This window comes from Leptinotarsa decemlineata, unplaced genomic scaffold, assembly GCF_025532065.1.
Source record: "Leptinotarsa decemlineata unplaced genomic scaffold, Ldec_3_MD MMD2_tig00000010_RagTag_RagTag, whole genome shotgun sequence".
Classification (NCBI taxonomy): domain Eukaryota; kingdom Metazoa; phylum Arthropoda; class Insecta; order Coleoptera; family Chrysomelidae; genus Leptinotarsa; species Leptinotarsa decemlineata.
Genome location: NW_027412538.1, coordinates 7,485,819 through 7,509,714, shown reverse-complemented (window position 1 = coordinate 7,509,714; position 23,896 = coordinate 7,485,819). Strand labels below are relative to the sequence as shown.

Here is a 23,896-nt window from a genome sequence, read left to right as displayed (position 1 = left end):
TTGCTATTCAGATCGAAATGATTATAGGGGCAGTGTCCTGTCTTTTGGCGATACTATGTATGATTCTGGCATATTCACCTTCATCATAATCTTTTGGAAACTTGATGTGTACAATTATCTTCCTTCTGATACTTCGATAACTGGAACAATACTGAAAACTTCAACCGGTATTTACATTTATCAGTTATTGTTTATAATGATTATTTTTCATAACGATTCAGCATCATTGGACAACAAATTTAACCAATCACATGGCAGTGCCTGCCATATGCAGCCACAAATGTTAATCGAAAATAATACAGTAAAGTCAAATGTTACTTTTTTTTTATATAATCTACAGGAGCAATACTAAATCTACTTCAAGAGTAATTGATCATTTGTGAATGGATATAAATAATGCCAATTATCATATCATTTTCTTTATTGATGAAAAATTTGTGCTTTTAGTGATGGTTTGTTATCAATTTTCATGAAGTAACGGGTATTCATAATCAACAATATATAATATATTTTCTAGGGAAACGGCTGTCAAAAATTCTGGTTAATAGTGGATAGGAAAATATTATTTTTGGAACAAACATCTTTAGTTTGGTGTATAATGCCCGTTTTTAGTCAACCAATGGTGTTGCTATATGTTTCAAATGGTTTAATGAATGAATTCCCAAACAATTACGCATAATATATTGGCGAATAAACTTGTCAAGAGCCCTTTTATTATCACTAAAAGTCTCATTCATTATCATCATGCACTATTCGTGAAATGTCAAATGACAGATAGAGAAATACTGTTGAATTTCAAGATTGATATCCAAAAGTAACTAGAAATGTGGTAAATTAAGTATATTTTTTGTTTCTAAAATTACAGCAATTGTGGCTCTGCTGAAAAACCGGTTTGATATAGAACATGATTATCTGAAAACTGGCGAACCAAACTTCAAAATATTATCTATTGGGAACACATTCTCTCACCAGAACAAAAATGCTGTCTTTCGACGAGCACTTCCCTTACCAAATTGTCACCAGGAGATGACAAACTACTTCTTAAAAGCTATGTTAATGTTTTAAATGCATCTACACGAATCATTGTCTTGCATGAAGGCCGATTTGTTCTCGATAAAAAATTAAAATTTGCCGCTGAAGACTTGAAGGGACTTTGTAAACGGATAAATTGACCAAGTTGTTGAAAAGCTGGTCAAACACCCTATCATATATTAATATCCTTAAGACACGTGTGTATAGAGACTATTATTCCTTAGCTGGCTGAAGTGTCATTACTTTTAAGCTACAGTAATGACAGTTGCTGTGGTTTAAATTTACGTCTTTCATCCAGAGAACACCTATCGTGCTTTGTGCTTACATCTACGTCTATCAATTGTCAATGGTCATTGGTTATTTATTTAGAAAATTTGTTGTGAATAACAAATAAGCAAGATATGTAAAAACAAATGTAAAATAAATTGGAGTTAATTTTGATTTGAATAAACTCATATTTTCTTCTCCGAATTAAATATTTACTCTATTTCACTATGTCCTCAGGATCTAAAGGTTCCTAGTTATAATTTACAAAAGTATTCTTAAATTCAAAAATTGATGTTTTAGTTCCTGATGATGCGTCGGCTGGATCAATTTCTAGTTCTAGTGATAGTACAGCTGGAATGAGTATGGATCATTTACGACGGTACCTAGCCGAGAAGCTAGGGTTTTACGATAAAGAAGACCAGGCAGATTCAGAAAAAGTGAAGGTATCTAAATGGAATGCATTAATATGTTTTCAGTTGTTTGTCGATCATATTCTATGTTTTGGTTTTCTGTATTCTAGGTATTAGATAATGTTAGTGTAGATGGTGTTATCGATTATATAAAGAATAGAAATTGTAAAAATATCATCACGATGGCTGGAGCTGGAATATCAACCTGTGAGTTATCCAGACACATTGAATACTTAATCATATTAGAACTTTTATAAGTCGCTTTTCGAATTGAACTTTTGTCCAAATATCTAATTTCTTTACATATGCAGAAATATTTTTTTTAGCTGCTGGTATTCCAGATTTTCGATCACCAGGTACTGGTCTTTACCACAATCTGCAGAAATATAACTTACCTCATCCACAAGCAATTTTTGAGCTAGATTTTTTCCTGGAAAATCCAAAACCTTTTTTTGAATTGGCTAAGGAATTATATCCTGGTACATTCAAACCCACAATTTCTCACTATTTCATAAAAATGTTACATGACAAAGGCATGCTTCTACGGCATTACACCCAAAATATAGATACTCTTGAGAGAGCTACTGGATTACCAGGAGACAAAATTGTAGAGGCTCACGGAACATTTCACACAGGGCACTGTTTGAAGTGCAGAGAAGAATATACACAAGACTGGATAAAAGGTAACTTGAGTATAGTTTACTAAATGATTCCTTATGAAGAAATGGTGATATTTTGTTATTGTATTTTTTTGAAATCACTTATCAGAAAAGTATTTTATTTCCTCTAAACTAATTTTATACTCAAGTCTTGTGTTTACAACCTTCAAGAATCAAGATGACATGCTTGAATCTGTGTTAGAAGTTATTCTTTATTTGAACGTAACTATTTATTTTCAGAAAAGATTTTTGAAAACGACATCCCAATCTGTGAAAAATGCCCTGGAATTGTAAAACCAGATATAGTATTTTTCGGAGAATCTTTACCAACCAAATTTCACACTCTACTTGTTGAAGACTTCAAAAAGTGTGATCTGCTTATTATTTTGGGATCTTCTCTAGCTGTTCAGCCATTTGCATCTTTAGTAGACAGGTAATCATGTTTTCTGCATGCAAGTTTAATTTTCGAACATATTTCAGATACTACCAAGTTGAATACTATAAAAATTATTTTGCATGTTCATTATTTTTTCATGTAAATATTCTGAAAGACTTTAGTTATCTAATTATCTTTTCATTATTTATCAAAGTTGTATTAAAGAAGATAAAATCAACAGTAAACTTTTGTCTTCAATTTAATAGATTATAGGTTACTAAATATATCTGGTTAAAATTTGAATTGCAATTTGTAGTTCAATTGCTTGCTTTTTTAGAGTATCATCAAATATACCCAGACTGTTGATTAACCGGGAAAAGGCCGGCCACCGTTCCGGAGTAATGGCTCTGCTTGGTATTGGTGGAGGAATGGACTTTGACTCTGAGGATAACTCTAGAGATGTGTTATGGCTGGGAGATTGTGATGAAGGTTGTGGCCTTCTGGCAGATAAGTTAGGATGGGGTGTATGTGATACATTTTTTTAGAAACTTCGTTTTCAAAATATATTCCTTCATTTCAGGATGAATTGAGAGAATTGTGTGAAAAAGAACATGAAAGGATTCAGAAGGAGGCTGAGAAGGAAAAGAAAAAAGTCAAGGAGGAAAAGCCTGAAAAAGAGGAAGAGTTGGTAGAGGAGGTACTCCAAAAACTTTGAATGAAATAAAAAAAAATGAACGTTCTGTGTCAAAAACGTTTTATTATAAGTTACAAATAAATAAAATCGTTGATATTACAATTTAGTAACTTCTTCCAAACAATGTATAATAGAGAGGTTTTCGTTGACATTCTGGGTGAATGCATCTATCTGTTTTCTTGATGGGCGTTGGTTGATCCAGCGGTATACACAGTGATTTTGCGCCCATTGACGGAGCGCCAGGTTCGGAATTTTCACCATCATCGCTAAATGAAGAAAAAATTTAATTTCATAAAAATTATTTAATATTAAAATTCAGAAGTTTATAGGACATATAAAAAAAGTGTAAATATTCATTGATTGCATATATTTCAAAATTTTATAAAAATATATGAATAAACCTAACAAAACTACTTGATTTTAGGGAAATTAATCATTTGAAGAATATCCATGTATTCATAATATGTAATTGTGTATTTAAATGTACTTTTCATTGAAATTAATTCAATTCAACACTATAAAAGAAATACAAATTATATTTGTACAACTTCACAAAAGAAATATTATTTTTCATAATTATTATTATTAATAATAATAATAATAGTCGTCTTTATTATTTCCACATTCAAATGAATACAATAAATATTAGAAAACCAAGGTTCATATATGGAAATAAAGGGCGAAGTTTATTTTCTGTCGTGTTCACAAAACAGAAATAATTCTTCCACCTAACCCCAATTTATGTAATACAATTTTCAAAATAAATTGAAATATATAAAAAAAACCTACAAAAACACACAGGGTGTTCATTAAACATACGGCAACAATTCAAGGGGTTGGGGAGAAAAATAGGTTTATTGCCCTAAGAAGTGCAAACATTTTTAACAAATTTCAATACATAGTTTCAGGAATAATGACCGAAATTGTTATTACTAGATGTAAAGCAGTAATATTCAAGAGTGTCTTCAATGCAGCTGCAGTTGTGTTTTTCATTATTTCCAAACATGCAAGTCTTTGCGCCCTGCTTAGTTTCATTTTTGTGACCAGATGCATTTGTTATCATGGGTTTAACCACCATGGTGTAAAGGCAATACTCATGCCTGGTTAAAGCTCCCATGGCCAGCATTAGTGCTTATGTCCATTACGTTCCTTCCAGTAGAAGCTTCCGTAAGAGTGGGGACAAAACCGCCCCCTGCGGACCCCTTGCTACCCGTGCCATTATTGTTTCTCCCTTGATGGTTGTGTATACTAATCATCCTTCATTGCTTGTAGGCTGGCAATATTGAACCATTTTCTATTAGCCTTCTCAATTATTAGCATTATCATCAGTAGGAAAACCTAAACGTAAATAATCCTACTCTGTATTGATTACGTCAATAAATTATCTATTTACATACAGGTAAAAAAGAAAAGATATTCCTGTACTTACAAGTCCTATCAATCGAGAGTACCCTAAAGCAAAAATTTGTTAGAAGCAGTGTATTGGTTTATTTAAACATTTCAGGTTTCAAATGGCTGAGACAGTTGGTATTTAGAAGTAAACTCACCATGCACACAGCTTACGACAGAAAAGATAATGCCTAACCTGCTTCTGTGACAGCTTTGGCAGTATCAAAGTAAGTAACACTGTTCTGCTAATTGAATAACATAGTCTCAATTTCAGAGACAGATATTTTTTTATAACTTGAGAGGTGATGAAAATGTCCCATTGTTTCAAGACTGGCCTTTCATGGTAATAGATAGATAGATAGATAGATAATATATTCGTCTCTTTAGGTTGTTCTTACAACATGAGATATGTAAAAAAATGAAAGACAAACAACAAGTACAAACACATTAACAATGTGTTTGTACTTGTTGCAAGCAGCAAGCAGCTTCAACCTACAACTTGTGTTGTTGATCCTTGATTGATTCCAAAGACGTATCATCAAATACGCCCTCTACATCCAAGCATTATTGTAAGCATATTCTGCTTTTTCTGTGATTTGACCTAAAGCCGTTTCTGTCAACATACCTGATCTGTATGCAAATTGATCCCGACGCAGAGGTTTGGTAGCCAGTGCTTTGTCTCTAACACGCCTGTCAAGTAGTTTTTCTAATGTCTTTAATGAAAAAGGCATGAGACTGATTGGTCTCAAGACCTCTGCTGAGACCTGTCCGATTGTTTCAGATATTGGATTAAAGGTGGGCTTAATCAGTCCCCCTGTTTTCAGTATATATTTCAGGAACAAACTCGCTCTGAGGATAACAAATTCTTCAAGAATTTTTTTTAGCATTGCTGGGTAAATACCATCTAGCCCAAGCGACTTATATGATTGGAATGAGTTTATTACCCATACAATTTTCTCCAAATCTGCTCTTTCAAGGGCCTTTCAGTCATGAATTTGTCCTGGACTCCAGCACAGAACACCCTAGCCTAACCCTGTACTTAGAGTGTTCTGTGACTCCGGTGTCAGATTTGTAATTTCAGACTCGAGGAAGTACACCCAAAAAAACTCTTGTAGTCTCTTCTGTTTTTGTGTACTCCAAGGTATATGTTTTGAGATTATTTACTGAGATCTGAGGTCGCTTAGAGAGACAGTTACATGGGTCTATTCGAGCCTCTTGCATTGCCTTCTCCACGAGTCTCTAAGATTTACTCAGATTAATTTAGACCTCCAATGAGCCAAATTGATTGGTTTCTTGATATTTGCCCCATACTCCTGCAAGGTCTCATGCTATTGTTGATGTCTGTTACTGAGTTGGCTTTGTTTCTTCAAGATATCAATAACACATTCTTCGAGCTTCCACAATTTTTTGATAATTTGTAGAGTATTAGGCGCCAGTGCCTGACCATTAATGAAGTCGCTCCTTTCTCTTCTGTCCATTCAAAGGCATTAGCTGCTGCCTCAAATTGTCTATCCATCAAAAGTTGGAAGACCTTGAGAAGAAGTTGTTGCCGCTGGTTAGGCTGTTCTTAGTGAAGTGGATGTACTCTGTTCAAACGGAATCAGTTGCTGGTTAGGTGGGTATGATCGAGTTGGTTCTTCAGTTTGCTCACCTGTTCAACATTCTAAAGCGATTCTCGTCTGAGAGACAAGGTATATTTTCAAAGTGACGTCACGATATGTTTTCAGATCGCCACATTTAGGCCTTTGAATATGGGAGGGCAATGGTATAATATTATTTCTATAGCTCTTTTGTTGCATTGTCTCTATATAAATATATCATGCTTTTTGGGATTACTAAAGTTATTATATCAGTTTAATTAGTTTCGGGAGAGAAGCATATAAAACAAATTAAATTTACCGTGTACTGTCTGCTTTAATTTTATCTTCGCAGGAGATATCACCGCAAAATGGTGCCAGGATAATATTCTTCTTTTCTAAATTTGGCGAAAACTCGGACCAGTTTGTTACAATAACTTTATGTGTTTCCAGATCCTTACATGCTCTGAAATTGAAGTTTTATTGAGTTTTAAATCTTTTTAGGATTGTGAACTCACTTCTTGTATAAACTACTCTGTATTTCTTGAAGTAAATCTACTAATTTTTGAGCAGCATTATCTCGGGATATCGTTATTTTCTCCCCATTGTCCCTCCTCACTGCAATCAACTGTTTATTTTCTATATCCTTAGGTCCAATTTCCACACGAATGGGAACTCCCTGAAAAATTAAGGGTTTTCAAACAACGATTCAACTCATTACTAAATCTACACCAATGAAAGACATTTAATATATCTGGTACAAATACTGAGAATAATGTAATTTGAATAGATGTACCTTGAGTTCCCAATGATTGAACTTCCAGCCAGGAGAGTAGTTCGATCTATAATCTCCTTTTACCCTAATTCCCGCAGTTTTCAAATCTTTCTCCAAGTCATCACAAGATTCTTGTAATTTGTTGCGAGCATCTTCAGACAACCCAGCCGTAATACCACATGGAACAATAACGATTTGTAAACAGGCCACTCTTGGTGGTAAAACTAGACCTTGATTGTCACCATGGATCATTATCATCACACCTAGAAAAATAGTAAAACCTGTAATCAGTTATGCACCAGAAGAGTTCGCTAATTATTGAAAATACAATTCAGTATATTGTCCCAAGAAACATTAAATGCTTCTAATTAGGGACTATCGCTGACTACAAAGTATTATAAAATGACAGGTAGAAAAGATACTTTACAATTAACACAACACATCTTGAAAAAACTATAAAATGCAGTCAGAAATGAAATTGGTTTCAGAAAATTATGCGATTCTAAGTGATTGCATATTAACAACTAATGCCACAGTCATAGAAAAAATGCAAACTGTGAAACACTACTAATTATATTTCTTTTGAATTGATATTCAAATTTTGTAATGGAATAGTCCCCCTTTATTATTATTTTCCGCAGAAGATTAAGTCATAAGTTATTTTGATAGTAAAAGTCGGCTTTAAAAACGTTGATGAAACTCATGCCAAAATAAGTAGGAATTCTGGATATAAGTATGTTGGTCTAAACAGAAACTTACCAATTGTTCTTGTTGTAAATCCCCATGAATTTTGGAAGACATATTGCTTTTCTTGAGTTTCAGGATCTTCATAGACAATATCAAACATTTTTGCAAAGTTTTGACCTAGATGATGAGAGGTGGCTCCTTGGATAGCCCTACCGCTGGCAGACACGAAAGCTTCAACTGTTAATGTGTAGTCGCCACCGGCAAACTTTTCTTTTTCTGTTTTGCGGCCTTTCACCACCGGTATTGCCAACAGGTCGGTATATATTCGTGCATACAAATCTAAAAGAAAAGCGTTATAGTAAAAAATCATGCTATACCCAATATTGGTAATTGGGCAAATAACTCTACTCTCTACTAGTACATTACTATTCAAATATAGAAAACAAGTCAGAGGTTTCAAACAAGTAATAATAATTAAGTACAATTTCACTCTCTTCAATCCATGGCAACTCAAATTTCATATTTGAAAAATGTTCAAGAACAATTCAATATGTCAATGAAAAATTAAATTGTTGTTTTCAGCGATCAGCTCATTGCCAAATTCAAAATTATAAAATAAAAAAATGTAAAACCAATTCGGTGAGACAAAATATACCAAATTATAGTACAGCAGTTTGGTTGGAGGAGTGGACAGCCAAAATGATTTGATAGTACCAAATTAGATTCAACTGAAAAAATTTTACTGTAATTTGGTTTGAACTCACCTAGTATAGTAGTAACTTCAACATCTGCTTCTTCCTTGAGAGCATAAGCAGTATGACCTTCTTGCCATAGGAATTCTCTTGTTCTTAAAAACGGTTGCGGGTGCTTGAACTCCCATCTCTTGAAATTAAATCAATTTTAATGAATATAAATGCGCACACATAAGTTTTTTAGTGAATAGTACTGATATTCTAATGAACATTTTTCAGGCAATGTATTTCTATTATAGAAAAAAATTCTCTTGCTTTTGGAACTTACCACAACATTGTTCCACTGATTCAGTTTGATAGGAAGATCTCGGTAGGACTGAATCCATTTAGCGTATGCAGGATACATAACTGTTTCAGATGTTGGTCTGATCGCAACTGGTTCTGCCATATCTGAATCTCCTGATTTTGTTACCCATGCTACCTACAAACAAGATCCCAATCCAATAAAAATAACAAGCACTACGTAGAAGTTGAAGAGCTTGACAGTTTTGAAACAGGTGAATTTCGACATGTAACTACCACCAGTCACACTACTACAAACTTAAACTGAATAGTGGTCTTTCATTCTTACCACAAATTATTTTTGAACTATCATTAGAAATTAAATCAAAATATACTTTATTGTCCAAAGATTTGCATATTATTGACGAAGTCCAAGAAATACAATGTAAATATAGAAAAGGTTCTAAAAAAGTATAAATGTAGGTATAAAAAAGTTCCAAAAATATATAAATGTAAATATAAAAAAGTTCTAAAAATGTATAGATAAAACACCACCATGTATAAAGTGATAGTACAAACTATAAAACGGGCTATCAACAAGTAGGTTCTTCACCGCCTTTTTGAAATGAATGTTGCTTAGATTTGCAGATCTCACTTCTAATGGTGAATGAGTGAAAAACTTACCACCGTTATAGTATATGGAATCACTGATTAAATTCAAAGTTGGGATGGGAAGTCTAAAGGTATAATTGCTATTATGAGTAACATAAGGAGTAGAAGCAAAGTTGAACTTCAATTTATGTTTATATAAATAAGGCAAACCGTCTCTAAGATAAATAGTGCGGTGACTGTTAAAATTTTATTGGCAGTGAACAAGTTCCTGCACGGTTATCTGGGTTTGACTTTACAGAGACATCTCAGTGCCCTATTCTGTAATAATAATACAGAAATAATTTCTGAATTATTGACTTCTTGAAAAATGCATATCGACAGTTTTTATAGTATTTACTAAGATTTACAAAAGTTATTCCATGGAAGTTTTAAATATTTTCAACTTTTTGAATAGATATAAATAGCAATAACGCCAAAACTAATGAACTGTTTTGTTCACTTCTTCATTAGAAACAAAAAAGATCATATAAGTTTTTTGATATTTTCAGTTGAAGAAACTATGCATTTTATAAAAAAAAACTTGATGACTATTATTATGGAAAATGAAAAGACGTACATATTTGGTTCAATGACCAAACAAATAGGGAGTATTCCTACTTCCGACGCCAAAAATGTTTAAACTCGAATAAAATGTTTAAATCAATTCATCAAAATCTACAATTTCTTAAATAATTACAGTTATGAAAAAATGTTTAAATATTCTCAAAAGAATAACAAAATTGATTATTTGGAAAATTTCAATATCTGCTTACAACAGGAAAGGAAAACTGTAATGCGAGACCCATTGTATGACCAACTAAGAAAAAATAACTATACCTTAATTACATTCTCGATAGTTATTAAAATTATATTTCAACATCATTTCCTAAACATAAACCTTTACCTTTAAAAAACCCATCCCTAACTACCATCGACGTCAGTGCATCAAGGAGAATTTAAACTCTCGATCTTTGGATCTGTCAATGAACTGACTACTTAAGGAATACTGCATGGTGTAAACATAACAATGGCGTTTAAACTACTACTGACTTACCTCTGGAGCGAAATCCGCAATGTGAGTTTTTTCCTTCTCTAATACAGTTTTAGACACAAAAATTGGAAAGTAACAGTTTTGAACCCCAAGCTTTTTTATCTCTTCATCAAACCAATCTCGGAGAACTTCCCAAATGGCAAAAGACCATGGCCTGAGGATGTAACAACCAGACACGTCGTAATATTCAATCATTTCTCCCTTAGTAATAACCTGGGAATACCAGTCCGACAGGATTTCTTCTTTCTTTGCTTCCAAACCGAGTCGGGTTTGTTTTTTGATGGAACTTTCTTCAACCTGAAATAAAAGCAAATTTTTTAATATTTCTATAAAAGGCGGTCATCTAGTTGACATATATAATATGATAAAGGTTTATTCAAAGACTTACACCGATATCAACCGATTTCTTTTCTTTGGTAGCAGCCTTTTGTTTCACCACTTTTTCTTTTTGTGCTGAAAGTGGCTTGTTTTCCTTAGGTTTTGCTGGTGTTCTACCAGATACAGGAAAATCAGTTCCGGTTAAATTTTTATATTCTTCCTTAAGACCTAACAACATTTTTACAGCTACGTCAACTTCTTCCTGAAAGATAAACAAGGTCAATTTTTTCTTTATAAGTCACTGAAAGTTCCTGAAAAATTTGTTTCCTGAACTGTTTCAACTCCCACCTCCAGAGTATATAAATGTATTGGGCTATGAAGATTGTTGATAGCTTGAGAAATTTTCCAAGGTTAAGAGCCAGGTTACTCAATGACTGCACAAATTAATCATTCAATATTATTATTATGTTTCATCTTTTTTGTATGATCTACGTATATCTTTATATCTTTGAACGCGAGTTTTTTGGAATTATTTTAATAATGAAATTAAATCAGAAAAAGCAGAAGGTCCTATTGCTAAAAAAAATCAACTTCAACTCCCTGTAAATCTGAAACAAAGCAATTTCAGGCACTAGTTTGCATACTTTTTTTGTTAAAATCATCTCAATAATGTCACTTGGATATTTGAACGTACTTATATTACACCCTGTATATTGGAACTATCGTTTTATGAAAAATCGAAAACACTTTCCTATCAAGAGAATTGACAGAACAGGGGAGGTAAACTGCGGACACGGGTTTTCAGCCTCACCAGCGTGGTGCAGCCAAGTGCAAAGATGGGCAACACCTGTTGTCGATAACAGGGAACAACACATACGAACGGAGTCACCAACAGAATTTAAATCAATACACACTCGATAACATCTTGTTTTAGCGCCATATCTGGTAATGTTGGGTGTATCCTAGAATCTCTACTAGTTGGTGACTCCGTTTGTATATATTCCTATTATAAATATTGATTATTCTTGAAATCAATGAAAACTGATAATCCTCTTTTCATGCTCACTTTGTTAGCTTTCTTCGACTTCAAGTCTCTGACGATGTCTCCTTGTTCTCCAATTTTCTTTGTTAGGTTTAGTTTAGCAACTTCGTTTTCAACAGGCAATGACTCTGATTTAGTTTCGGGCTTCATATTAGTTTTCCATTCTTTTCCAGTCACTGATTTGAATTCCACTTTCAACTGAAGCAACTTTTTCACTTCTTCTTCTACCTTTGCCTTATCTGCTTTATCTAAACAGTGGAAAAAAACTTTCAAATTGAATATACAACCAAATTATGTGTGTATTAGTTGACAGATAATTTTAAATAGAGATTATTTTAAATAGTTTTTTTATTATTCCAAATTTATTCATTTTTAATGACGTATTAGATAGCAAACATCAATTTTAACTGTGAGCAATATGAGAAAATTGATCTCAGAAGACAACACTAAGCACAACAGCACTAAGATAACTGGAAGTTTTTGCATTTACCAAATATTAATTGGTAAATCATCATCAATTAATCACTGAATTATAATAGCCATACAAGTTTTAAGTTCAAAGTGCATAATTATTCCTGATGAAAATTTACCATGAACACACCTTTATTGCATACTGAAAAAACATTAGGATATGTAAGAAATATATTACCAAAAACTTGGTTTTGTCTATAGAAAGTGCAATCTTCAAAAAATGTCATTCTTAATTAACCAGTAAAAAATAGTTTATAAATTGAAACCCTTCAATATATACCCTACTTTATTTTCTCCTTTCCACCCCTTTTTTGAAATTCACTAGTTTGTTTTTACAGTAAGTTTTTTATTATTAATGGTGTTTTGATAGACAATACATCATCATTTTTCCTTGAGACATATATTGTACAGCGAAACATTTCCCAGTTTCATAAACATTTATTTATAGTTGAAATCTCATGGTGAAAACTGTATTATTGAGTTTTGATACAGATTTTAATTCAATATCGGCAAGTTACATCCAATATCAGGGTTTCAATAACTATTGGACTAGGTAATCTCAGCATAATGATTGCTGCCGTATGATCCTACCTGCTTTCAACTGCCGGACTTTATCACCTTGTGCGGCGATGTTCTCTAGAAGTGTATTTTCATCGACTGAGCTAGATACATTTGAGAGAGGTTCAGATGTATTCAACACAACCGCAGGTTTGGGAACTGTGCCAGGTTTCCAATCCTTTCCAGTAAGAGCCTTGTAATCAGCCTTCAAGGCCAAAAGAGCTTTCACTTCAACGTCGACATCTTCTTTGTCAGCCTTTTTACTCTTCAAATTCCGAACTTTGTCACCCTGAGCTGCTATCCGTTGCAAAAGTTCATTTTCATCTAGCGATACATTTTCTTTTTTTACTTTTGGAAGACAAGCTGCCGGTGAGGGAACCCAGTCTTTGCCGCAGGCAGACTTGTACTCAGCCTTCAGTTTGAGCAGGTTCTTAACCTCAACGTCTATGGTGGATTTGTCTGCCTTTTGAGCTTTCAGCTGTCTCACCTATGAAAAAAAAATAGTATGAAAATAAAAATGAACGTGGATACTAAAGGTAGTTCAATAAATCAAAAATAGCATATCGGACAGATAATTCAAAATTATTAATCAATTAAATTTAGTCATATTCAAGTAACACTTTACTGCGATATTTTCACTAAACAATTTTCAAAACTGCAACAAGCGTTTCACTATACAATAGCTTCTCCAGACATGTTCACATATCTATTCAGTTCAGGAAAAAAGCTTTTCTATTTCTCCATTTGCTTATAATGCATGAGAAACTTCGAACAAAGGGAAGATAACAATATTAATAATGCAAGCCTTCAAGAAAATGTACAGACAATCCACATTTTTTTTCAGAAACAAACTGGAAGAGCCTATCTAAAATAACTGAATTCTTTTATGAACTTGATTAACACAGAATTTTAATCATGAGTTTTTGTCAAGTCTACCCACCCTTCTAGTTTTGAATATGTAATACCTTATCTCCTTGAATTGCAATTCTTGAACTCAAATCATTGGAATCTCCAGAATCCTGTGGTATACAACCCGGTTTCCAATCTTCGTTAGAAAGGTTTTTGTAGTCTGCCTTCAATGATAATAATATCTTCACAGCATTTTCAATTTCGATTTTGGAAGCTTTCTGTTCCTTTAGCTTGCGAACAATATCTCCCTGCTGGATTATTTCACTATTAACTTGAAGAAGAGATTTGGAAGATGAAACATCTTTACTAGTCTCTTTATTGGATTTCGAAGTGTCTTTGCTCTGCCGAGAAAAAAATTAATCGTGAGCCACAGTTAATCCCAATAATCCCAAACATGGATCAGATTATATTTCAATTGATAAGAAACAAATTCGAATTGAAAACACATGAAAAGTAAATAATTACAGAATGTGGAATATGGGAATTCTTGGTAAAAATAAAAATCTATAACAATTCACTCAGTAAATACAGGAAATTTGTGAAAATGAGTCCTTATTGGTTCGTTTGATGACCTACTTATTTTGTAGAAATTCATTTTGAATATAGTATAAAGGAAATAACTTTTGTCTGATTTCTACAAAGTTTTTGTTAAACCATTTTCAACGGTTACTTACTACATGAGTGTTCGGCAAAACCAAACTCTTTCACTCTGTATAAAATTCAATTACCTTAATCTTCTGAAACAATTTAAAATGCAAGATATTCCTAAATAAACTCAATATGTATATCCTCAAGATGATGTATGGGAATATAAGAACACAGGCTTTCTCGGTTGTAGTTTAAATAATTAGAAAAAACAAAATCTGAGCTGTTTCATCTGCTTCTTCGGCAGACATCTTCAGTGGTGTAGGCGTTGACTGTGAGGAAGAAGCTAGTATCTGGAAGTCTCTGCAATGACTGACTATGGCAACTCACCCACAGTATCACTTACACACCAATAAATATTTTGAGACAAATATGAATGTTTTGAGATTAACATAAATATATTCACCAAAAAACATAAAATTCCTCAATAAATTTTTTTTGGACATTACTATTATGCATTTTTACTGCAATTGATTATTTTATGAAATTTTCACTTCTTTGATGAAAAGAAGTATGCTAAGCATAAGTGAAATTATATCATATATCACATGAAATTTGGAGACTGAAACTATCTCTAGTGAAACCTATTAATAAAAAGGGGGATTCTGAACTTATGGAAAACCATCGACCTATAAATACTCTAGCAAGTTTTGAAAAATTATTTGAGCTAGCTATGTGTAATAACATTACAAATTTTCTATATTGATGTAATATAATTAGCAATAACCAACACGGATACTTACGAGAGAGATCAACAAACAGTGCAATATGTCAATTTACTCAAAATATAACAAACTTAATGGAAACAAAATATTCAGCACTTGGTATGTTCTTAGATCTGTCAAAGGCATTTGACTGCTTGAATCACGAGATACTTATAAAAAAAATTAGAACTATATGGTAGAAGAGGAATCTCATTGAAATTGATTGAATCTTACCTAACAGATCGTCAACAAATAGTAACTATTAACCAGCATGGTTGAACATACGAATCAGAGAATGCGGCAGTGAAAGTAGGAATACCCCAAGGAAGCATTGCGGGTCCCTTGTTATTTATCATCTACATAAACGATTTATGTTATCATTCAAACACACAATTCAATTACAATCTTTGCTGATGATACTAATTTATTAATAGACCGTGAAACATACCCTGAAGTAGTAAAAATAGGTATGGAAATGTTTAATGATACAAAAGAATGGTTCACTAGGAATAGGTTAATTTTGAATGAATCTAAAACTAATCTTATACTGATAGAACAACCCCAAAATTTGAATATTGAAAACAATACTATAAAATATTCAGAAGACACAAAATTTCCAGGACTTCATATTGATGAATTCTTAAAATGAAACAAACAGATTGATTATCAAGCTAACAAATTGAGCAAAATTTCAAATGAATTAAGGGTTGTCACAAATATCTCAACAAAGAATCTGTGAAAATTTTATATTTTTCCAATTTTGAGTATCTAGTTAGACACGGAATCATAGATTTAGAACCATATAGTCTTAGTGACTATTTAGACCAAACCAAATTATAGAAATGTATATATTTATGAGTATATGTAGTCTTTTTTTTTGTTGACATTATTTCATTCTATGTTATATGTTTACAAGCTGTAATAGTCGGCGTATTCTTGAAACAAAGATTATTATTATTATTATGAAAATTGCATTTGATGTTCACAATAGATTGTTTACCCTTTCACTATTTTTAAACTTTCACTTAATAAACAAATAACCAACAAAAAATTTCAATTATCTATATTGAATTGCTTATGATTATTGGAAAAAATAACATTTTCAATACTTAGCTTTTTCAAAACGGATGACCTCTCAGAAAAAAGTCCTTTTCCGTTTCAAAAACCTGCAAAATTACTTTAGAATACACCTCTTTTGAAAATATGTGTATCCCTTTTGACAAATGTCAAAGTAATAAATTATCGAGATGTCATTTTTGCCATTCTACAAAAACACACTGAGTATTCCCTGCGAACTCAGTTCAGGTTGATATTTCCTTCCTCAATCTCTCACCTTAGTATCGGAAACCAGGTGAGATCCATTTGCGCAGTTACTTAAATGAAATAAACCTGTTACGTGCCAAAATGACATAAGCGATTTTTGGCGACATTCTTTGATGATAATTTTTGTTGATTTCAAAATATGCTCCGCTATCCTGGATTAGTGTTATTTGTTTTCTATTTATGTGTTCACCATGTATGTTATTTCTTACATTAAGAAGCCTTAAAGTTTCACCCACATAACATTTTATACAGGTAACTGCGCATATGTTGCGAAAGATGCGTGGTTCAACAATACCCGCTCTAAGTAGCCTATTCAACTATTCAATACTAGAAAGAAAGGTGTATCAGACCCATTTGCAATTAAGACAACAAACGAAAATGTATCAATTGAAAACAACTTGGGTAAAATGTAGATGAAAATTCCAAAAACACTGAAATAACCCACCTTATCTGTAGTTTTCGTAACTTCCGCATTACCCAAAGGATTTTCGTTGGCATGTCCATCAGGAATAGCGAATAATATAATTGGTTGCTCTTTGCAGGTATTTGGGGTTGCAGGTTTGTAGGGTACATCTACTCTGAAAAAACCACGGCGCTGAAGTTGAATTATGTCACCAGCCTTCAGGTCTTTCAATTCGGGATCCCCAATCATTTCAACTTCTTTCTGGAAAGAACATTTGTGCGGCGGATTAGTACCCAAACACATGAAAATGTAAAGTTTTAGAATGTAAAGTGAAATGTTTTAGAAGAACATGTAACTTTCACTCTTCGTGTATACAACATAAAGAGTTCTTAGGACAGTACTGCAAAATAAACTGAAGAGGGCTCGACATTATTAGCTAATAACTACTTGTAATAGTTACTGGTGAGATAAATCGGATGAGAGTTGAAACAAAGTGATTCAAGTAGATCTGCGGAAATACAATACAACTTCAATTCATGAAATAAAAAAGTGAACTCATATCACTCACCCTGGTTTCATGACCAATATATTGTTTGAAGTCCTCATCTTTCCCCAGAACTGGTTTACTCAACAAGTGATCAAAATAGACGCACCAGGTAGGTGTGAAACGGGCCTTTTCCAACTCAGCTAACCATGTTAGTTTTAAAGTTTTCTTATAGTCTTTATTTTGTGTATTTGAAACAGCTTCAACACTTGTAACCTTGCCGTTTTGTCTATAAGCAGAAAAAAAACCAAAAACATAGAAAATTATTTGGGATGCAGTGATTGTAGTAATCTTTCTGAAAAGTAACTTCCATCTTACCTATTGATTTTTTTTATCAATATATTTCCCCAGTTAACGAAAGTTGTGTTTTCACCTTCTTTAAGACATTCAGCATCCACACCATCAATGAGTATTTTAGGAGCCAACCACACATTTTTTTCGCCAACCTCTGGGTTCTTTGGATGTTTAGGAACTCTCAAGCACTCCTCCTTGATATCCTTAATGAAAACGGGTACAGTTCCTGTAGACTCAAGAGCCGTATAACGTGGCGCAATAGGGTCAATTACCTAGACGATTATTTAATTAATTTTATTAACTACCACAAAATACTGTACGTGATTCTAAGAGTCGAAAAGCTGTTAATGAAGTCATTTATTAGTTTCTCACTTTTTTATTGAAAGCCCAAATCTTGTCCCATTCCATAACAACTACAGATCGACTTGATCCTTGGGCTATAATGAATTCTTTCAACCCCTTCACTGTCATACCTCTTCGCAAAACTCCCCGTACAGTAGGCATTCTAGGATCATCCCTGTAAAATGATAAAAGATATTTGTGCCTTCATAGGTTAGGAGAAGAAAAGTGTAAACCAAAGATAGCAAGGCTATTAATTTGAGCATGAATCCTCCTTAATAATGCTCATCAAACTCCAAGTTCACAAACTATGTAATGTAATTCAGAACTATTGAGCTGCCGACAAAATTGCGTGAAGATACATTTTTTACTGTGGAAAACAACTACCGAACAATTCAATCTCCTGATAATTTCCCTGGAACTATTATTAGGGTTCTATTGCTCCATGATTTTCTATAAAAAAGTCTCTTGCTTTTTCTTAATAGTCATCATTTCAAAAAAATTCGGCAGTCGAATTATTTTGTTAGGATGTTATATAAAATTAAATATAAATTGAAGAAATTTAATATTTTTAGAAAAGATTAGTATTTAAAAAAAAAGGAATTTTTTTATCTACTTCTCCATCATTAAACAATGTGTGGGAAATTTCCAAAGGAAGGAAGAATAACTACAGTAAAAACTTTATAAAGATATGTAATTCTTTGGTCAGGTGAAAGTAGTTGTTTCTAAGGAGTTTTTTCTTGAAATATGTATGCTGACAATATAAAAATAGTGAGTAAAACTGAGGAGATTTATGAAGATATCATTTGGTGGTGTGAAAAGAATTCTGTTACTGAAACAAAGATCACCTGTGTTATTCAAAAATACAGAAACACAAATAACTTGCAGTGATGAGGTAGAACGTTTGGGAGTAATTTTTGACAAACATCTGCAATGAGCAAGTCATATAGAACTATTGTCTAATAAGCTGAGAAGTAGTTGCTACAGCATAAAGTATATGAAAGACCAGTGCAGCAAAAATGTCTTTCTTACTTTACACAGTTCCACTCCGACATGAAGTATAGTATACTGAATTGGGGAAACAGTGCCTGCATGAATCGGATCTTCATTCTTCAAAAATACGCAATTCGCATAATGGAAAGTATTGATATGAGAACCACTTGACGTCAATATTTTATAACTCTTGGTGTATTAACAGTTTACAGTTTATATATACTGGAAGCCGGCACTTATATCTATAAGAATAAAAATAAGTTTGCAATAGATAACAATCATTGCTATAACACCCGTCATAGAAATCTCTTGCAGCCTTATTTTCATCGCACATCTCTGTACTAAATAAATTTTTATTGTATTGGTTGTAAGCTCTATAATATTCTTAATGATCATATAAAATCATCCTCCAATGTTCATATTTTTAAATCAAGGCTGAAAAAGATCCTACTTCACAAGTTTGTTATTCCATAGACAATTTCTTTTTATGATGATAATTTTTTATTTTAAAACTATATTATTGATGTTTTTTTATATATACATGTATACGTAAATTTGTGATTGTTGACATGTCCTTGTTTAATGTACCAATGTAACTGAAATATTGATGTTTTTAATTGTTTATGTAACCTTTGTACACTCAAATAATGAAATAAAGAAATATTATTATTATCTTTATCAAGAGTTTTTATCGTAGTTATTCTTCTTTTCTTTGGAAGTTTCCCACACATTGTTTAATGATGGAGAAGTAGATAAAAAAATTGCTTTTTTTAAAAAAATACTAATCTTTTCTAAAAATATTAAATTTCTTGAATTCATATTTAATTTTATATAACATCCGAACAATATAATTCGAATGCTGGAAAAATGGAAAATTACTCCCAAAAGTTCTACCTCATCATTGCAAGTTATTTGTCTTTCTGTATTTTTGAATAACACAGGTGATCTTTGTTTGTTTCAGTAACAGGCAATTCTTTTCACACCACCAAATGATATCTTCATAAATCCTCTCAGTTTTACTCAGTAGCGTGTCTATGCTTTTGTTTAAAAAAATAAAAATTGAAGAAAATCTTTAGAGTCCTAGAGGGCTGTAGAGAATCAATCATTCCTCAGAGCCGTAGGGGACTGTGTGGCATGGTTAAGTTGTTAGAAACGCAAGTTTCTAAATGCACAAAGTGGATGTTCCATTTACCGTAATTGAGGTTCTGCAAAGTTTTCCCCAGTTCGTTAGCAGAAGCTGTGATGCTTCTGGAAATATGGATAGTAAATTGGTATCATCTGCATAACACACTATTTTTATATCGTCAACATACAGATTTCAAGAAAAAACTCCTTAGAAACAACTACTTTTACATGACCATAGAATTACATATCTTTATAAAGTTTTCACTGCAGTTATTCTTCCTTTCTTTGGAAGTTTCTCATATTTTTTGATTAATGATGGATAAGTAGAAAGCTAAAAAGTTTTTTTTGAAAAAAATAAATAAAAATTGAAATATTGCGGGAACTTTTACATTAACAATGAGTTTATTACCCTTGTTTATGTTTTCTTTAAAAAAAATGTGCAGAAATCACTGTTTTAAAAAAATTGGCATTCATTGAGAATACAACATCTGTTAAAAAAATAAGTTGAATCTTCAAATTTAGCTGGCTATATACATTCGATTACCAATTTAATTTTTTTTGTTTTCATGTAGGTACACTCGTCTGTTCATACATTTGTTCACAGTTTTAGCTGTTTAACATGTTTATTTTGTTGGTGAGAGGCATAAAATTTGCGATGGAATCGGCCAATGTTTGATAAAAATCCATAACGTATTCACTTTACTGTGAAAGTTTCAAAAAACTCAAAACGAGTTTCCCTATACAATAGCTTCTTCAGTCGTGTCTGTAGTTAGTGAAGAACAGACTTCGTATATCTAGAACCAATTCATCTACTCCATATAATATAAAATGAAATACATAAAGCTGTTCAGGACTGAACTGACAAAATATGGTTTCTGTCAGTCATAATTTTCATATTACTCAAATTTCAAATGAACTCTTATGTTACAATTACTTACCAACCATCTACTAGGCCTTCATTAACGAACCAAGTAAGTTTCCTTTTACTAAGTACTGTGTTAGTCATACACAGTCTACTATATTCCCAAATGTAGGGTTTTCTCAGACCCAAAGCATCGATGAACCAGTAAAATTGAGGATCTCTATCATGGTATTCCATGGTTCGAAGAGTATGAGTAACTCCTTCTATCGAATCTACTATAGGGCATGCAAAATCGTAGGTGGGATACACTCTGAAAAAACAATTTCTCAAGAAAATGGTCTAATTAAATAAGTATTTTACTCAAGCCAAACTTACTTGTATTTGTCTCCTGTTCTCGGATGAGGTTCGTTTTTGCACCTGTATATTGTTGGATCTCTCAAACAACCATTTGGAGACTGCATATCAATCTTGGCCCTCACACAACATTTCTGGCCTTTTTCTGTGCCTTTCTTCATTTCCTCCCAAAGGGCAAAATTTTGTTGATAACCTGAAGCAGACTTAGTAAAACAAAGAACTTTTCACTTCTTTCACTCAGACACAGTCAATTGAATTATTAAAACAAAATTCATTGAATATACATGCTACTCCAAAGCTTCTGATACGATTGGATATCTCCGGTGACAAAAACGTTTCAGAAAGGTCAGTTTTCATTTTGAAATTGAATTTTCAATTTTTGACTGTATTGTGACTGGTGACCCCTTAAATTCTAAAACTACCTACTATTTGCTCTGTTTGAAGATTCAATCCTCTGTTCTCGTTGGGTTTTCATGAGTTCTGCTTCTGTATCATCAACGTAGGCACGACCGTCTTTCAATAGTTTTTCACAATACTCAATCATCAAATCAAAGTATTCAGAAGTATGCGTGAATCTGTCAGGCTTTATATCCAGCATTGCTACATCTTCAAGAATTACTTTCTCAAAATGTACGTTCTCCTTAGCAGGATTTGTATCGTCAAAACGCATAATAAGCTTTCCTTGGAATGCTTCTTGATAGTACTGGTTGAGAAGAGCAGCCTTTGCATGTCCAATGTGAAGATAACTATAATTTTCAAAACCAGAGTTTCCATTAGAATGAAGTGAGGATTTCAGGACTTGATTTCCCATTCAATATTTTGTTGAACACTTCAAATGATCCCTTTCAAGCTCAAGAATTTCAATCAGAGATATTTTTTGAAGAAAAATACTTATCTTTAGTGACTTTTTGAGGTTTAAAAGTTACAAATCAAAAAGAATTTGTTTTTGAATTAAACATTTTTCTCGATATTATGCTAAAAAATATCGTTCATTTCCTGGCTGTCTGTGAGAATATTGATCTGTTCATTTCTTTGAGGACTCAAATCGATGTTACTTGGGCATTGTGAGATTGTGTACACTTCAACCTGGAAAACTGATATGTACTGATATATGACTGATATGTAACTGAAATGTAAATTCCAGGAAGCATCAAGAAAGTAACTGCTTGCTAACTGCAGAGCTTGACGTCGTTGATCCATCTAGCTTGTGACTATATTTCGTAATAAAATTCAAGATAATAGCCAGTGTACTGGTCCACTTGTTTTTTGGTATCAGTAAAACTGTATCCATAGTCCCTCCTGTTGCCGGGCTTGAGTAAAAAATATATTCCTAGATAAAGTGACTTAACTCACATTGTTCTACCCATTTTCAGAAAAATTACTCACTTTCCGGAATTATTTTTGTTGATATGAGTTGACCCTCAACATTCATCAACTCATTTCACTCCTCATAGGCAATGAGAAATTTTTCAAATGAAAGTATTGACTTTTGATAGATGAAATAGATTGGTCCTTGAACCCCTATTTTTCTGAGGGCTATTTGAATAATGATTAACATTGAAAAATACTTATTGCTTCATATTTGATAGTGTAGAATATTTTTAGTGTTCATTAAATATTGAAAATGCTCACCCTGAAGCTTCTGGAGGGAATCTAACAACAACCTTGCCTAATTCTGCACCAGGTAACTCGACAAATTTTCCCTCTTGAGCTCTATTACCTGCTTTAGACTTTTCTAACTGCCGACTGTTTTTATCTGATGGGCCGGCAATAACTTCAGATGGTAGATAGTTCAAAGTGTTTTCAACTGATTTCTCTGATTTTATGAAATTATACCATCTTTTCACATGTACTAGTGAAGACTCCTTCGATAAGAAATCTTTCCATTGTTTACTCACTGAAAACGGTTGAGAGTAATCTATAAACATCAATATTTGTTAACTACTAACCATATAAAGCCCAAAATACTGAAAAATCAGCAATAGTGATCCGTTTTCCTACTAAATAAGTGACAGGACCCAAAGATTTATTTATAATATCAAGTGAATTATTTATTTCACTTTTATTATTTAGAATACATGAAGATATGTTTAACCAGTGGTCTATTTCAGTAGCTTCTGTTGGGTTAGTACCATGAAGGTTAGAAGATGAAAACCTTGCTACGGCTCTTGCTAAATCATTACTAGTTCTGCAAAGTATTTTTCTATTTGATACTTCAAGTACTGTTTCATTTCCCCAGGAGATGTTCAAAGTACCATTTGTAGGAGTCTTTCCTTGGTGTTGAAACACATGAAGTGCAATACATATGCCACCTGAAATACCAAATTTTAAGTACGAGAAATCAAAGAACACGTTCTCACCTATAGGCGGATTTTGTTTATTGCAGGTTAATTTAATATTGTCAAGATCAACCATAATTGTTAAACAGATATTTCTACAGCATTCGCAAAGTATTTCAATAAATATCATG

General features: G+C 32.7%; 2 protein-coding genes across 3 annotated transcripts; one reads left to right on the top strand and one right to left on the bottom strand.

Moving 5' to 3' along the window:
• Positions 1–1,367: 1,367 nt before the first annotated feature.
• On the top strand, positions 1,368–3,540 carry Sirt2 (Sirtuin 2). The gene is made up of 7 exons (XM_023171047.2): positions 1,368–1,545; positions 1,600–1,742; positions 1,820–1,916; positions 2,036–2,392; positions 2,609–2,801; positions 3,082–3,268; positions 3,325–3,540. Exons 1-7 carry the CDS (start codon positions 1,527–1,529, stop codon positions 3,457–3,459), a joined length of 1,131 nt encoding a protein of 376 aa, XP_023026815.2. The 5' UTR covers positions 1,368–1,526; the 3' UTR covers positions 3,460–3,540.
• On the bottom strand, positions 3,482–23,896 carry GluProRS (Glutamyl-prolyl-tRNA synthetase). Of its 2 annotated transcripts, none has more exons than XM_074171313.1 (22): positions 23,787–23,896; positions 23,376–23,738; positions 23,059–23,323; positions 21,853–22,172; positions 21,448–21,619; positions 21,149–21,382; positions 18,126–18,270; positions 17,778–18,025; positions 17,484–17,688; positions 16,958–17,176; positions 13,897–14,181; positions 12,965–13,418; positions 11,927–12,150; positions 10,931–11,122; positions 10,546–10,839; positions 8,887–9,039; positions 8,631–8,748; positions 7,939–8,205; positions 7,201–7,442; positions 6,923–7,083; positions 6,727–6,870; positions 3,482–3,704 (listed from the first exon to the last, which is right to left on the bottom strand). In XM_074171313.1, exons 1-22 carry the CDS (start codon positions 23,893–23,895, stop codon positions 3,542–3,544), a joined length of 4,977 nt encoding a protein of 1,658 aa, XP_074027414.1. In that variant the 5' UTR covers position 23,896; the 3' UTR covers positions 3,482–3,541. The 2 variants fall into 2 exon arrangements, with proteins under 2 accessions (XP_074027414.1, XP_074027413.1); XM_074171312.1 differs by having other exon boundaries at positions 13,897–14,185; positions 16,959–17,176.